The sequence below is a fragment of the Nicrophorus vespilloides genome, unplaced genomic scaffold (assembly GCF_001412225.1).
Source record: "Nicrophorus vespilloides isolate i.1.1-1 unplaced genomic scaffold, Nicve_v1.0, whole genome shotgun sequence".
Classification (NCBI taxonomy): Eukaryota; Metazoa; Arthropoda; class Insecta; order Coleoptera; family Silphidae; genus Nicrophorus; species Nicrophorus vespilloides.
This window is the reverse complement of record NW_017100086.1, coordinates 587,569-603,295: the sequence shown is the minus strand read 5'-3', so window position 1 is coordinate 603,295 and position 15,727 is coordinate 587,569. Positions and strand designations below refer to the sequence as shown.

The following is a 15,727-nucleotide window of genomic DNA, read 5'->3' as shown; positions in this document are numbered from 1 at the left end:
AAATAATACACAAGACAGTTGAATATATAAAGAACTTTACCGTAAAGAGAAGGAATATAGATACGCTACATCTTATATTACCCTAAAGAGATAGTACCCTGGAATGTCCAGCTACGGGCTGGAAAGTGACGTCATATTAGCGGGCTGGAGTGAGCACCACAGATGCAAATATTTGTTTTAAATTAGTGAAAATAATTTAGTTAATGTTATAAACTTTGGACGGAGAATGATGGTCCATAGACCTTAAAATGTTTATTTTTGTGTATAAGTTGAAATTCGTGTATTTTTAATGGTACAAGGACGAAAATATGTTGTTTATTATTTGATGCATGAGCGCTATTTTAAGATCATTGTCAACTGGTGTCTTTCAAAAAAAAAATAATAAAACAAAATTTCCCTCGAACGTATATAAAAGCGAAAGCATCGATTTCTTGCAATCTCATTATAAAAAATGAAACCAATAATTGCTATAACGTTCCTTTTGCTTGCTGCCTGCTCTGCAAGAGATTATGTAAGTTGATAAATCGATTAAATAATATTAGTTAATAAATAATAATTTAGTCTATGATAAATTATTCAAACTAAGCATAAAAACTTCAATATAAGAAATGCATAAACTTGTTCGTGTAGGCCACTAAATGTGAGCAAGGTAGTTAACCTTCATGTAAATACAAAATGCATTTATTAAAAAAACAAATATAAGATTTTTATTTAAAGTGTGTATAAATATGTTAATGTAATTGTATCAAAAGGGTATGAGCAAGGAAAACGTGGAACTCTTCAAGAAGATCCAAATCGAATGCGCGAAAAGTTTTAACATCTCCGATGATCTTCTGAGGAGGTCCAACACCGTGAATGTACCTGAATTCAAGGAGATCGGTTGCTTCCCGCACTGTGCAGCGCAGAAGCTTGGAATCTTCGAAGGGAACGACTACAATCCGGACAAAATCAGAAACATAATCCTACCAGAGAAAAGGGTTATGTTCGAGAATGTTATCAAGAAATGCATCGTCGTTCGAGGAGATACTGCCTGCGAACGGGCCTACGACGGATACAAATGTTACGCAAATTTTGCTTATAAAAATTAGATAAACCCAATTATTATTTTAAATATAATTATGTTTGCTGTGGACAAAATATATTAGTCTGTTTTGAAACGTGTTTTAAAATTGAAAGAAAAAACACTTTGATGAATTATTACCTTTTTTTACATTTCATAGAAATTATTGGTATTTTATTTACACCCAATTGTTTACACATAAAAGAAGAAATAATCTGACTCTTCATAGTTTTAGTAAAGTTAATCAATGAAATTATTCTCTTATAGAAAATACTATAGAAGTTTCTAAATTTGCATCTTCTAAACCTCATTAGCCAAATAATAAAATTGCCTAAACAGAATTTTAAAGTCAAGCTTTGTTCAAAAAATAATTTTGAAATTTTTTATGGGATGATTAAAAAAAATCTTTGTGAAATAATTCCAGAGGCAAGCTTAATTGATATGAATATTTATTTTTGGTAATTCATTCGGTGATTAAGAAGTTACGAAGCGTAGAAATGAATTTAGTTTTGATATAAAACGAAAATAAATTGTTGTTTTTCTCCGCAAAATGAAGATAATGGCAATGACGATTTCGATAAAATTTTGTATAGTAACTGTCTACGGGCCAATTAATAGAATATCGTAAATATCATGCTTCAAAATTTCACTCTTGTTTGCGAATGATTAAAAAATATCAGTTTATAAAGAATGTCCATTAATAATAAACAATAATTGATCTTATATATTTATTTTTTGTTTGTGCGCTTCAAACGTAATCAAAATGCATGTCATTTGAGTGTAAATACAAAACAAATGAATAAATATGAAAAGTGTTTGCGCAGCAACTATAATTGAATCATGTTCATTGTATTTTCATTTGAATTTAATTTAATTTTAAATGAAGATTATTGTATTTGTTTTCTTATAACCTTCGAGTTGGATAATCTTGCAAAGAGATTCGATAATACGTACGACCGACTATATAAGGATGCGCGATCTACGAGGAAGTCAGTCAGTCACAAAAAATGTATCCAGTTCAAGCAGTTCTCGTCGTTCTCGCGTTTAGCGTCTTCACGAACGCAGAAATTGTAAGTTATACAGTAACATAATCTTAGGGTGTTTGAAAGATTTGAAGAGTACAGCATACGAATAACTAAATGCGAGTCTGAATATTGGGTGAAGATTTTCAGTGATGCCGATGAAACACTTTTGAAGACAATCAAGAGTAATTGTGCTGCCGCCGAGAAGATAGATCCATCGTTCATCTCGAAAGTAGAATCTGCGGATTTCCCCACGTACGATGAAGTCAAATGTTACCCGTATTGTGTCTACAGCACTTTCGGCATCATGACCAAAACCGGTGACTTCGATATGGACTTCCTGAAGGCTCATATCCCTGCAGATCAACATCAACTTGCCATACCCATAGTAAAAGAATGCAGCAAAACCAAAGCTACAGAGAGTTGTCAACGTGGTTACGAATCATATAAATGTTACTCGTCGCTTGTGTTTGCTTAAGGCTGAAGCATTGTTTAACAAAATTACAATCTTTATTTTATTGATTTATAAATGTGTCTAATACGTTATAAGAATACACCTATCCCTCGTTTTACACAGTACTTTCTTGATACGTTTTCGCTTTTACACCGAAAATGAACTTATCACATACGTTTTTGCATACATTTGCACGATTTTATATTGAAAAAGTTACAATTTTTACATGTTTATTATCCTATTCAATTATTATATTATGTTCCAAAAAATCTGATTTTCCATAGTTCAAAGGTCAATTTTCTTGCAAGTTAATTTTCCTAAATCATATTGTATTTATTTTAAAACTAATTAACAAGTTTAGAAAATTTTAATTTGTCAATGAAATAATTCTAAATTCGTATCTTCTAAACTGCATTAGCGATTTCAATGAAATTTTATATGGTTACTTATTATAAGCCAAAAAATAAAATAGCGCAAACAGAATTTAAAAAGCAAGCTTGGTTCAAAAAATTATTTTCAATTTTTTTATGAAATGATTAAAAAATCCGTTAAACAATTGGGTAGGCAAACTTAATTTCATTTTTGATAATCCACTCTGTGATTACGAAGATTCAAAGCTGTTTATAAGCGTAGAAATGAATTTAATTTCATCATAAAACGAAAATAAGTTGTTGTTTTTCTCCGCAAAATTTTATCGAAATACGCTGATGTCATTATCAAAATAGTGTACGAGCCAATTAATGAAATAGAATTTAAAAAGCAAGCTTGTTTCAAAAATAATTAGTTTATAAATAAAGTTCATTAATAAAAAAGAATTAACTATTTATGTTTGTTTTGCGCACTTCAAACCGTAATTGAAATGTCATTTATCTATAAATGAGAAACAAATGAATAAATATGAACTGTTTTTACGCAGCAACTATAATTTAATCATTGTTTTGTATTTTTCTTGCAATTGCTTTTTATTTTAAATGAAGATTATTTTATTTGGTTTCTTATAAACTTTGCGTTGGTTAATATTGCAAAGAGATTCTATAATATGAGATTTTTCGAGGATACGTACGATCGACTATATAAGGATGCGCGGTGTACGAGGAAGTCAGTTAGTCAGGAAAAATGTATTCAGTTCAAGCAGTTCTCGTATTTCTCGTATTGAGCATCTGCTCTAACGCACAAATTGTAAGTTATCTAGATGTGAATTCAATTCCAAAACACTATAAAATATGTGGATTATTGTACTTTGCGTGTAGATGTATAGTGAAGCAGATGAAAAACTTTTGAAGACAATCAGGATTAATTGTGCTGCTGCCGAGAAGATCGATCCATCGTTCATTTCGAAAGTAGATTCTGCGAATTTCCCCACATACGATGAAGTCAAATGCTACCCGTATTGTATCTACAGCACATTCGGCATCATGACTAAAGCCGGTGAATTCGATCTGGACTTCTTGAAGGCCCATATCCCTGTAGAACAGCATCAGCTTGCCTTACCCATAGTAAATGAGTGCATCAAAACCAATGCAACAGAGAGTTGTCAACGTGGTTACGAAACATACAAATGTTACTCAGCGGATGTTTATGCTTAAGACTACAACATTCTTTAACAAAATTACAATAATTATTTATTGATTCATAAATGTGATTAATTCAGTACGTTATAAAACACGAAAAAGAAATAATCTGATTTTCAATAGTTCAAGAGTTAATTTTCTTATAAGTTAATTCTCCTAAATCATAATGTATTTTTTAAGACTAATTAACAATTTTCGTAAATTTGAAGCTGATGAATGAATTCAACTTTTTAGCAATGTATAACAAGTAATTCTCTTACAGTAAAATAGATAATACCATAGACGTTTTTAAATTAGTATCTTCTAAATCGCATTAGCGATTTCAATGGAATGTTTTATGATTATTTACTTACTAAACTTACAAACAGAATTTTAAAATCAGGATTTATCAAACTTTGCATGATTTATAAGCCAATTAATTAAATAGCGTAAATAAAGTTTAAAAATCAAGCTAATTAAAAAAAATATAATAATTAACATAAATTAGTTTGGTTTGGGCACTGTAATGTAATTAAAATATATGCAATTTGTCTATAAATATAAAATGAATAAATAAGAAAAGTTTATGTGCAGCAATCATAACTTAATCAGTCACATGTTCATCGTATTCTTCTTTGAAGTGCACTTTGCAGAGATTCGATAATACGTAGGACAAGGGTTTATGCAAAAGTCGACTTAAAAAAAACGGTTTTTTAATTTTCCCTACAAAATACACAAAAGCATTTGTACAACTTATTTTTGTTATTTATCTTTATAGAAAATATAACGAAATTAGATCTCACAAAACGAAACTTAAATACTTCTATAATATTCGAATCGGAACCGTAAACCGAAATTAACCGGAATTTTTACTGGATTGTTCAATTGAAAAACCGAAACCGGAACGAAATTTTAATTACGGTTAATTTAGGTTTAATTTTTTTTTTCATTAAATTAATTCATAATCGCTTTATTTCATGCTCTTTGATGATAGTGTGCCGGTGCTAATGTTTTAATTTATACATTCGAAAAATATAATTTTGTGTTGGTTGGCCTATTGTTAATAGTGTATATATACAAACAAAGTATAAGAGACATCGGTGAAGTCTCTTTAAATACTCCGAATTCTTTTTTCAAATAAACAAGACCATCGATGCCGAATAAATAAAACCTCAACCACCGACTAAAAAGAGAAAATTTGAAGAATAAAGGACAAGGACAAGTCTTGCGCAACTAACATTACAACAAACTCAAACGAAAGTGATTAAAAAGGATATTACTGTAAACATGACACAAGAAACATTACAAATGTGTTGAAATAGTAAATTAAACCTTTGTAAATTAAACCAAAATTTGATACTGGACTTGATTTTAAATTTTAATTAACCAATTTTTTTTTCGATTTTATTTTCAACCGGAACCGAACCGAAACTGAACCGAATTCTAGAACTATAATCATTTACTTGGAACGTAACCGTAAACCGGAACGAAATTAATTTCGGTTTAACTCTCTGATAATATTACATAAATCTATAACAAAATAAAATTTACTCCATAGGAAGCATACAGATAAACGTATAACAGAGTTATTTAACTAAATGACTATAAAATATTATTGAATGTCTTATTTATTCTCAGAAAATATGATTTTAAAAAGAAATGAATGTATATAGATCTATTGCTCAAACCGGACTTTCTTTTGGATAGAAAATTTGTAGAAATAGACAATATTCTCTCACTTGCAGACGTTTTATACGTTGTTGCACGTTTCGAAAATCTAAGGTTATTTTTGAAGAGATCTTTACTGGATGTTTATGGTTGCATATTTGTATTCTACGACATATATTTTATTATATATTTGTCTTCTTTTGCATCAGCATACAAAATAAATATATTAGTCAAAGAGATATTATATCAGCTCGCCATTATTTTATTTGATTATGCCAGAGCGATTTTCTAGAAAGTGTTTTTAATTAAATAATTAATTTATTTTTATATTTTAAGTCTAAGCTTAAAAACCAGTTTTCCAAAACCGTGTTTTAAAAGCCTACAAACTCTATGTACGATCGACTATATATAAGGATGCGCGGTGTACGAGGAAATCAGTCAGTCACGAAAAATGTACCCAGTTCTCATAGTTCTCGCGTTGATCCTCTTCTCAAACGCAGAAATTGTAAGTTGTACAAGATCATAATCTGTGGGTAATTGAAAGATTTGAATATTGATCATTAGATGTAGATTTTTAGTGATGCCGATGAAAAACGTTTGAAGACTATAAAAACTAATTGTGCTGCTGCCGAGAAGATCGATCCATCGTTCATTTCGAGAGTAGATTCTGTGGATTTCCCCACGTACGACGAATTAAAATGCTACCCGTACTGTGTCTTCAGCACATTCGGCATAATGACCAAAACTGGTGAATTTGATCTGGAGTTCCCGAGGGTCCATATCCCTGCAGATCAGCATCAGGTTTACTTACCCGTAGTAAATGAGTGCAGCAAAACCAATGCTACAGAGAGTTGTCAACGTGGTTACGAATCCTATAAATGTTACTCAGTACAAGCTTTTGCGTAAGACTGCAGAAATACACAGTATTCTTTAATAAAAATACAATCATTATTTTATTGATTCATAAATGTGATTAATTAAACACGTTATTAGTACTTTACACGGTACTTTCTTTACACGTTTTCACTTTTACACGATTTTACATTCATAAAGATACAATTTCCATTTACACATTTTCTTCTATATACAAAAGAACAAATAATCTGATTTTCCATAGTTCAAAGGTTAAGTTCCTTGCAAATTAATTTTCCTAAATCATATTGTATTTTTTTTAACACTAATTAACAATTTTAGAAAATTTGAAGCTGATCAATGAAATAATTCAACATTTTAGAAGAAGTAATTATCTTAGAGAAAGATAGAAATTTTTAAATTCATATCTTCCAAACCGCATTAGCGATTTCAATGAAATTTTATATGTTTACTTACTGTAACCCAAATAATAAAATAGCGCAAACTAAATTTTAATTTCAAGCTTTCTTCAAAAAATAATTTTTAAATTTTTTAAATTAAAAAAAAAATCTTTCGTAAATAGTTCCGGATGCAAGCAAATTAATTAATATGAATATTTATTTGTAATCCATTCAGTGATTGAGAAGATTCGAAGCTGTTTATAAGCGAAGAAATGAATTTATTTTCAACATAAAGCGAAAACAATTTGTTGTTTTTTCCGCTAAATAATGCGTATCTTCAAAGTGGCATTTCGATAAAATTTTGTATAGTGACTTCCTATGAGTCAATCAATGCAATAGTGTAAAAATAATGATTAAATCAGGCTTGATTAAATAATAAGTTTACGAAATTTCACCCTTATTAAATTGTTTCAGAATGAATAAAAGCGATCAGTTTATAAACAAAGTCCGTTAATAATAAATAATAATTATCCTTATTTATTTATTTATGTTTGGTTTGTGCACTTAACACGTAACTAAGATGTAAATTGAAAACAAATGAATAAATATGAAAAGTTTTTGCGCAAGCAACTATAATTTAATCATGTTCATTGTATGTTTCTTTGAATTGCTTTTTATTTTAAATGAAGATTATTGCTATTGTTTTCTTATAACCTTCGCGTTGGATAATCTTGCAAAGAGATTCTATAATATGAGATCTTTCGACGATCGACTATATATAAAGATGCGCGGTGTACGAGGAAGTCAGTCAGGAAAAATGAATCCGTTTGAAGCAGTTCTCGTAGTTCTCGCATTGAGCATCTGCTCCAACGCAGAAATTGTAAGTTATCTAGATTTGAATAACTCAATTCCAAAAACTAGAAAATAAGTGAATTATTGAAATTGTGGATGTAGGTTTTCAGTGATGCCGATGAAGATCTTCTGAAAACAATCAGGGCTAAATGTGCTGCTTCAGAGAAGATCGATCCAGCTTTAATACCGAGAGTAGATTCTGCGGATTTCCCCACGTACGACGAAGTTAAATGCTACCCGTACTGCGTCTTCAGCACATTCGGCATAATGACCAAAACTGGTGAATTCGATTTGGAGTTCCTGAGGGTCCATATACCTGAAGAACAGCATCAGGTTTACCTACCCGTAGTAAATGAGTGCAGCAAAACCAAAGCTACAGAGAGTTGTCAACGTGGTTACGAATCATATAAATGTTATTCAGCTCAAGCTTATGCTTAAGACCGAAGCAATTCACACAGTATTGTAGAACAAAAATACAATAATTATTGATTTGTAAATGTGATTAATTCAATAGATTATTTATTTATGAAAACGCGCAATTGAATATATTATATTAACATTTTCTTAGCAAAAGTTTAAATGCGGTTTAATGCACATTAAAATTACCGTGCATTATTCTATGGAAAAAAAGTAATTCGAGGAATACATTTTGTTCTGTTATTCAAATAAATTTAATCTTAAGGAAACAATTTCAAGTTTCAAGGAAACATTTATTATCTCATTACAATATTTATTTTTATTATATAATATGTACATACTTATTATATAATTGAAAAAATACTTTAATGCATTCTTCAAAATTATTCTCGCTTCTATCAAAAGAGAAAAATCTGTGTTTACTTTTAATAACTAATGAAAATGAAGAGAGCAATGAAAGAAAAATGGTTTTAATTCGCGAATCCTGTTTCACCAAAACAATGAAAATTTTCACAAACATCTTTGGTAATTCGTGGAAAAATTATTGGAGCTTTCAGTAATAACGATGACGTGAAATCTCGTGATTAATAGGATACTTACACATACATAAATCTTGATAGGTTCAATCTGAATGAAAATGAGAGTAAACAAAAAGTATACGTTTACATAATGAGAGTTGCTGATCAAAAGTCAAAGTTTCCATTTTACTGGTAATTGCAAGTAGCATAACAGCATATAAATAATTTATTAAAAATAAACTTTTAACAAGGAGTACTAATTTGTTCACTAGTTATTCAGACATTTTGTATTTGATATATTTATAACAACTATTTCTCGTTTAAATAAAGGAACTTTATATTTATTTAAAGGATTTAAGGAAGATCAATTTTTTGAAAGATCTGTTTCGGATAGTAAGGATCAATCAAAAAGAAATTTGTATTTTTTTTTATTAATTATATTTTCGAAAATCTTAATTGTAGTTTCTTCTCTTCGTCACTTGTTATGCGAAACGTCGCTCTTACAATTCATTTTGCTCGTTAAGCGAGGTTCCACTGTATATAAAATAGTTTATCAATTCATTTTCAATGCATCTGGATGAAAAGATAAATGCAAGTAGCATTTGTGCGTATCGTAGGAGGCCTTGCAACGATCCATATTGTTTTTGATGCAGATTTTCGCAGCTGCCTTTTCTTTTCCGTACAATTCCACCGGAAGAAAGCTGGAAAACTTGTTTCCTATCAGTGTCCCATCGTCATCGAACAAACCGTATTTGGTGTAAAGACATTGCGTGTAACATTTGAGCTCTTCCATCGTAGGAAACGGCACATCAGAATCCAATCTATCCACGATACTTTTATCCACATGCACCTCAGCCACGCACTTTTCCTTTATTATTTTGAACAGGTTTTCATAATTTTCCTCGAGAACCTAAAAATAAAGTACAAAAACTAAAAAAATGTAAACACAATTTGAATATAAGATACGAAAGCTCTGGCGATGATTGAAGCAACGAGCAGAACGAAGCAGCAGACGAATTTCATTGTTTGGACAATTGCTGTAAACTAAATTTGTTTTCAAACGCGCAACGAATATATATCATTATATAGAATTAATAGCGATGGAAACGCAATTATTATTGGTTTAATTATACAATTTTTTTTTCCACATTTATACATTAAGTTGTCATAACTGTTTTTAATATTTTACAAAAAAAATTTAAATTGTTGCTGAATAAACAAACCTTCGAATCATTAAATGAATTCCAATATCCAATGTCCAATTCTATTCTTAGTTATTTGATTATGAACGATGAAGAAGACATCAATTAGTTTTTTAGTCAATTCTTTAACTATTGTTACAGTCACCTTTTTTCGGAGTAAAAGCCATTTTTTATATATTCATGCAGATTTTTGCAACTGCCTCTTCTTTTCCGCACAATTCCACTGACAGAAAGGTGGTAAACAAAGTCTTCGTACGGCTTGAAGCGCTACCATCAATTTTTTTGCTGAAAAATTGTATGTTCTCAACCCAATATAAGCGGAATGTGAGTCACAATTTCTCATATAAAGAGCCGCATGAGGCAAAGGAATTATGAACGATGAAGAAGACTAGTTTTTTAGTCAATTCTTTAAAAATTGTTACAGTCATCAACCTTTTTTTTTGGAATAAAAAGCCATTTTTTATATATTCATGCAGATTTTCGCAACTGCCTCTTCATTTCCGCACAATTCCACCCGCAGAAAGGTGGTAAACAAAGTCTTCGTGCGGCTCGAAGCGCTACCATCACCCTTTCTGCTAGAAAAATGTATGTTCCAATATAAACGGAATGTGAGCCACAATTTCTCATATAAAGAGTCGCATGAGGCAAAGCAATGCCAACTAGGGTTTAACTAGTAATTAACGAGAGACTGCTATGAATTAATAACTTTTTCAGCGGTGCCGAATGAATCAATGTTTTTTTACATACTTCCAGTAATTTTTATATTACATCCTCTCTGATTTACCTGGAAATATATCTCAAAATGTTCTGTAATTAACCTATATGTTAAATGCTGAATTGTAATAATAACTTTTTGTATTGATCTTTCACTACAATGAAAGCGTTCTGAACTCTACTTTTTTAAAGTTAAATGGGTAGAAATAATTACTCTCTTGAAACTGGCAACGATTTCAAACTCATCGTAAATGAGCTGCAGAGAGAAATGTATTTATTCACGTATTTATTTCAATAATAATACAGATAAATGTTATAAAAATGGGCATAAAATAATTATTATTTTTAATGTGTACAATGTTCTTACTTTGCTAGACTAAATTTTTCATTGTCAATTTAGAGCTCGGATATGTGGTACATATAGTAAAGCATGCACTTTTGCATGAGGTAAGATGATTGACACTTCGTAGGCGCTTTTGCTAGACACTTGTAGATGACTTTGTCATTCGTACCCTCAAATTCCTTTGCTAGAAACGGACGTACGTTTTCCACCGAAATATCGCCGTTCTTATCGAAGAATCCGAACCGTTCGAACATGCATTGATAGAAGCACTTCAAATCGCTATCCTTGGGGAAAGGACCTCCGGCATCAATTGTTTCGATAAGCTTCACGTCGATCGGAATCTCCGATAAGCATATGTTACGGATTCTCATGTACATCTGTAAATCATTCTCCTTCAAGGTCTGCGAAAAATAAAAATCAATGAAAATTATAGCCTAATAAAAACAACCAGTTATTACTTAATTAATACTTGAAAAATAAACATCGACTATAATATAAACATTATTACGATAATAAAATTTGCTTTTGTTATGTAAAACTACAAAATGTAAATTCATAGAAAATTTCAATCTTTTTTTTATTATATACATAAAACTATATAGAAGATTTAGTTTAATTGGAATGCTTACAAATGAATGCACCAGACATCCTAGCAGGTTCAGGACGATCACCAACTGTGTTACCGATTTCATGCTGATTGATCACTTGGACTTCTACTGCTATCACACTTATATATAGAGTAATGATAACAATTATGCATTGCCTGTTTTTGCAAGTAACGTTTTTTAATATTTATAACTTCTATTTTTATTGCTAAAGATTGTTTCTTTTTAAATTAAATTTCTCAATAAATCGGAATTGCATATGAAATAATAAGAACATAATATCTTGATTGTTATTAATACAATAATACTTCGCTTAGTGCGGCTTCCGTCAGTGCGGATTCACTATAGCACGGTTTGAAAATTTTAAAATAATCTAAATTCTAAACAAAAATATACACATTTTTGATATTCAATTCACAGTGAATGTTTTGGATAACAGAATAGTCATATATTTTTTTATTTATCATCTTGACTTGCCTACATATATTTTAGTATAATATCCTTTAATTTTAATGTTAGTTTTTAGTTATTTATGAAGCCTTTTCTTGTCAATATTCTAACCAGAATCATTATCTGATATTTAATTTATATTCGTAATATTTTGTTCCATTTAGAAACCTTAAAGTTATGTTAATAATGATATGAAAATATATATTTATGAAAATGTAAATGTTATAGAAATTGTTTGTAGATTAAAAAATTTATTAAATATTCAAAAACAGACAGAGTAATTGTGTAATATTCATCAATGATTATAATCTTCAAAACTTGATCAAAGTAATTTTATTGAAAGGCTTGATCAAAGATTCAAATCTTCCAAGCTTCTTCTCATGGATTGCTTTCCACAATATAACAACTTCACCTGCAACAAACATGCCTTGATAATTTTCGTGATGTCCTTAAAGTTCTCAGGAATATGCACCTTTGGCTGGTGGTTATATAACAAGTTCACTAGTGTTTGGTGATAATTCATTCTGTGTATTATTACTCGTTGAATGTCAAAAGTGTACTGAATAAGTCACAAATTTCCTAATGTTTATAGGGAAATTTAGTTTTAAATCGAAACCTTGTGTACTTTATATATAAAAGTTTTGGAATATAATACTGTTAATACGAGCTATAGGCAGGAAATGGTTTAGAGTTATTTTTTCCTCTGTTTTGTGCCGTTTATTTTTATGCCGTTTTAAAGTAAATTTTCATTTTAAATAAATTGTGAAATTTTGTGTCATTTTGCATGTTTTATACTTAATTTATACTATATTTACTTAAAAAAAGTTTTCATTTTTTTTTATTAGGATATTATTGGAAATTTAAACAAATTATATGTAATTAAATTTAGAAATTATTATGAGGAAATGATATGTTGTTAAATGCAAAATTATTATTCTTATTCAGCTGTTTTATAACAGGTTTCGTAAAAAAAAAACAATTTATATTATATAATGTCACATTCGGTTATAATTGTTTTTAAATGTAATTAAAACAAGTTTTTATAAAGTTATTAATAAAATCCAGCAATTATATAATAAGAATAAATGGAAGCAATCGCAAGCCCGACAACCGAAATCCCGACAATCAATTTCTTTTATTATTATAAATTTCTACAATAACATTTTTATGGTAGTCGGGATTTCAATATAGTCGGGATTATGGTAGTCGGCTATGTCAGGATTTCAAGCGTCGGGATTTTAATACAGCCAGGATTTCGCACGTCGGGATTTCGATACACTCGGGATTTCGAACGTCGGGATTTCAATAGACGGTCTTTCGGTTGTCGGGCTTGCGATATAGACTCATATTTACATATCTAAATGACAGCTGTCACCTTGTGTCAAAGTGAAGAACTGGTGAAATACTCTTAGCAATTGGATTGCTGTAAAACTACAAACAAGTACGTTGGGTTGCAAAATGACAAAGCGAGGAACTGGTAATATTTTCTTAGCAATTGGATCGCAGTACAACTACAAAACAGATATTTTTGATCACGAAATGACAGCTGTCACATTGTGTCAAAGCAAATTGTTGGTGAAAAACCCTTAGCAGTTGCTAGAATTCAATACTATCCCAAACTTTTATGCACATCATTTAAAATTACTCTGATTTTTTTTAACTGAGGAAGTAATAATATATGTAGTCAATTTTATCTCATGTGACGCAAAGTGTGGATCTGAATAATTTGCATATTTTCAAATTCAAATATTAAACCCTCGTAACATTTTTTTTACTTCTTTCTTTTTTGAAGCCTGAATGTAAGCGCTCTCCATTAAATATTCGAGCATTAACAAAGTTAATTTTTTGTCCTACGGGACTTCGTCCTCGTCATTATTATCCCTGCTGCTGCAGAGCATTATTTTTTTTTATTCCTGCGGATTTTCCCGGTTTCCGTGTCGAAGGGGGAGCCGTTCTGCGAGAGGTTGCCTAATGTTGAGGGCACCGAGCACCTGCATAAAAGAGGATCCAAAAAATCAATACGCTGTTAGTGTGGCAATAGCGTTGGTCCTGGGTCGCAGCTCCTCGCAGGTCCTTGGTAAACCGCTCCAGGCGAAAAGGATCTTTGCGTGTTTCCTTCGCTGCTGCAGATGCGAACTTCCAAACACGTTCGCAAAATAAAGAACGCAGGGAGAATACAAATACAATAATAACATTTTTTACTTATTAAAGAAATGAAAAATGTAGAGTATTTTACTCATTTAAAACGTGAAATTATAAAAAAGGCAGCTAATTTAACGAGAAATTAGATTTTTTTTTTATTTATCAAATAATCATTAAATATATATAAAAATCTAAATTTAATCTAAATCTTTTGAAATATCAGATTTAACATTTCATAATGTGATATGCGTTCGAAACAAATATGTTTGTTATTCGATAAAACCGATTTTAGATGGGATGAAGTATTTAGATAGAGGACGTTAAATGAATTCTTGAGATTCTGGGTTTCCGACAAACAACATTGGTGAAATTGAATCGCTAAAATTTACATATGGAGTAGCTGCTGAATCCTCTTACATAGTTTGAGTGCACTTTCGTTGGTGCAACGTTTGCAAATTAAATCGGCTTACCTATTTCCCCTCTCTCATCTTCAATAAATTGCTTTAATATTTGCTAATTACTTATTTTGTATTGAACTCTAATTCCACGTACAATATCAATCCATAGCTTAAAACAATGAAGTTGTAAGCGGATATATCCGCCAATCGTCCAAAAATGCGAAACTTAAATTTGAAATGAGCCTTCAGGCAGAGAAACAGAAGATGATGATGTAATTAAAGCGTGCCGTATATTTTTTGCTGATGTAATGTAAATAGTGAGATTCGCTTCGAGCTGAACACCCATTCTGCATTTACATAAAACCCATTAAGTTAAAAATATACCGGTCGTAATAATCCTATATTATTTTTTTCTTCTTTCCTCGCTGAAAAAGAAAAGCACACTCAGTCCGGAATGAAACAGAATAGAAACGAAAGAAGTATTTTCCCCTGTAATTTCCGTGGACTTTAATTAAGTTTTTTTTTTCGCTATTTCGCAGCGAGATGAGCAAACGAAGGAGGAAATGCATGCAAATCAAGTGCATCCTGGTTTCGAGTACGAATCGCGTATTCATGCCCCTGTGAATTCCATCGATTTTCGCAACCGGACGGTCTGTAAATCAAATTTGATCCGTGCCGATAAATGGTCCGACGACGAGTGTAATTGAAATCCATTTGTTACAGAGCACGAAATGCAATTAGCGACCGTAATCCTATCCATTTCCATTATTGCATTTGCTATCATTTTAATGGAAGAAAATAAAATTATGAATGTTGTTATGCAATATATCATTCCGCGAAGGAAATTGCAATAAATTTTATATACGAATTTAAATACCAAATACGAATAAATGAATTCATAAAGTCTTCCAATATTTATGAAACTTTCGTGACGTATTCATAAAGAGTACGTATGTCTTGTACGTTTTATGCACACAAAAATGCATGAAACAAAATGATGATGGAATACAAATCGACAATACGGTGGAAAGCAGAGGAAAATATAATTACCAACATTTATTCAGTTTTGGAATTTGCCC

The 15,727-nt window shown here is 30.6% G+C and overlaps 8 protein-coding genes across 11 annotated transcripts in view; 6 read left to right on the top strand and 2 right to left on the bottom strand.

The window, feature by feature from the left end:
• LOC108567205 (calbindin-32) overlaps window positions 1-15,727 on the top strand; it is an 89,038-nt gene that overhangs the window by 16,666 nt on the left and 56,645 nt on the right. The window lies entirely within an intron of this gene.
• LOC108567229 lies at window positions 452-1,127 on the top strand. Its single transcript, XM_017927564.1, has 2 exons — window positions 452-511; window positions 753-1,127. The coding sequence occupies exons 1-2, from the start codon at window positions 452-454 to the stop codon at window positions 1,086-1,088; spliced, it is 396 nt and encodes a 131-aa protein (XP_017783053.1). The 3' UTR covers window positions 1,089-1,127.
• On the top strand, window positions 2,031-2,661 carry LOC108567225 (general odorant-binding protein lush-like). Its single transcript, XM_017927561.1, has 2 exons — window positions 2,031-2,130; window positions 2,225-2,661. The coding sequence occupies exons 1-2, from the start codon at window positions 2,068-2,070 to the stop codon at window positions 2,558-2,560; spliced, it is 399 nt and encodes a 132-aa protein (XP_017783050.1). The 5' UTR covers window positions 2,031-2,067; the 3' UTR covers window positions 2,561-2,661.
• Window positions 3,487-4,196, top strand: LOC108567227 (general odorant-binding protein lush-like). Its single transcript, XM_017927563.1, has 2 exons — window positions 3,487-3,715; window positions 3,787-4,196. Exons 1-2 carry the CDS (start codon window positions 3,653-3,655, stop codon window positions 4,120-4,122), a joined length of 399 nt encoding a protein of 132 aa, XP_017783052.1. The 5' UTR covers window positions 3,487-3,652; the 3' UTR covers window positions 4,123-4,196.
• LOC108567230 (general odorant-binding protein 69a-like) lies at window positions 6,164-6,667 on the top strand. The gene is made up of 2 exons (XM_017927565.1): window positions 6,164-6,259; window positions 6,325-6,667. The coding sequence occupies exons 1-2, from the start codon at window positions 6,206-6,208 to the stop codon at window positions 6,658-6,660; spliced, it is 390 nt and encodes a 129-aa protein (XP_017783054.1). The 5' UTR covers window positions 6,164-6,205; the 3' UTR covers window positions 6,661-6,667.
• LOC108567207 (general odorant-binding protein 69a-like) lies at window positions 7,787-8,432 on the top strand. The gene is made up of 2 exons (XM_017927542.1): window positions 7,787-7,887; window positions 7,962-8,432. Exons 1-2 carry the CDS (start codon window positions 7,792-7,794, stop codon window positions 8,295-8,297), a joined length of 432 nt encoding a protein of 143 aa, XP_017783031.1. The 5' UTR covers window positions 7,787-7,791; the 3' UTR covers window positions 8,298-8,432.
• LOC108567212 lies at window positions 9,310-9,855 on the bottom strand. The gene is made up of 2 exons (XM_017927548.1): window positions 9,761-9,855; window positions 9,310-9,704 (listed from the first exon to the last, which is right to left on the bottom strand). The coding sequence occupies exons 1-2, from the start codon at window positions 9,815-9,817 to the stop codon at window positions 9,348-9,350; spliced, it is 414 nt and encodes a 137-aa protein (XP_017783037.1). The 5' UTR covers window positions 9,818-9,855; the 3' UTR covers window positions 9,310-9,347.
• Window positions 10,981-11,761, bottom strand: LOC108567216 (general odorant-binding protein 69a-like). The gene is made up of 2 exons (XM_017927552.1): window positions 11,683-11,761; window positions 10,981-11,454 (listed from the first exon to the last, which is right to left on the bottom strand). Exons 1-2 carry the CDS (start codon window positions 11,743-11,745, stop codon window positions 11,107-11,109), a joined length of 411 nt encoding a protein of 136 aa, XP_017783041.1. The 5' UTR covers window positions 11,746-11,761; the 3' UTR covers window positions 10,981-11,106.

Bases quoted from the DNA above. Each gene is read 5' to 3' on its own strand.
- LOC108567229 (XM_017927564.1), top strand. From the start codon at position 452: ATGAAACCAATAATTGCTATAACGTTCCTTTTGCTTGCTGCCTGCTCT. The intron at 512-752 runs GTAAGTTGATAA...TTGTATCAAAAG, and splicing joins CCTGCTCTGCAAGAGATTAT to GGTATGAGCAAGGAAAACGT.
- LOC108567225 (XM_017927561.1), top strand. From the start codon at position 2,068: ATGTATCCAGTTCAAGCAGTTCTCGTCGTTCTCGCGTTTAGCGTCTTC. The intron at 2,131-2,224 runs GTAAGTTATACA...TATTGGGTGAAG, and splicing joins TCTTCACGAACGCAGAAATT to ATTTTCAGTGATGCCGATGA.
- LOC108567227 (XM_017927563.1), top strand. From the start codon at position 3,653: ATGTATTCAGTTCAAGCAGTTCTCGTATTTCTCGTATTGAGCATCTGC. The intron at 3,716-3,786 runs GTAAGTTATCTA...CTTTGCGTGTAG, and splicing joins TCTGCTCTAACGCACAAATT to ATGTATAGTGAAGCAGATGA.
- LOC108567230 (XM_017927565.1), top strand. From the start codon at position 6,206: ATGTACCCAGTTCTCATAGTTCTCGCGTTGATCCTCTTCTCAAACGCA. The intron at 6,260-6,324 runs GTAAGTTGTACA...CATTAGATGTAG, and splicing joins TCTTCTCAAACGCAGAAATT to ATTTTTAGTGATGCCGATGA.
- LOC108567207 (XM_017927542.1), top strand. From the start codon at position 7,792: ATGCGCGGTGTACGAGGAAGTCAGTCAGGAAAAATGAATCCGTTTGAA. The intron at 7,888-7,961 runs GTAAGTTATCTA...TTGTGGATGTAG, and splicing joins TCTGCTCCAACGCAGAAATT to GTTTTCAGTGATGCCGATGA.
- LOC108567212 (XM_017927548.1), bottom strand. From the start codon at position 9,817: ATGAAATTCGTCTGCTGCTTCGTTCTGCTCGTTGCTTCAATCATCGCC. The intron at 9,705-9,760 runs GTATCTTATATT...CTTTATTTTTAG, and splicing joins CAATCATCGCCAGAGCTTTC to GTTCTCGAGGAAAATTATGA.
- LOC108567216 (XM_017927552.1), bottom strand. From the start codon at position 11,745: ATGAAATCGGTAACACAGTTGGTGATCGTCCTGAACCTGCTAGGATGT. The intron at 11,455-11,682 runs GTAAGCATTCCA...TATTTTTCGCAG, and splicing joins GATGTCTGGTGCATTCATTT to ACCTTGAAGGAGAATGATTT.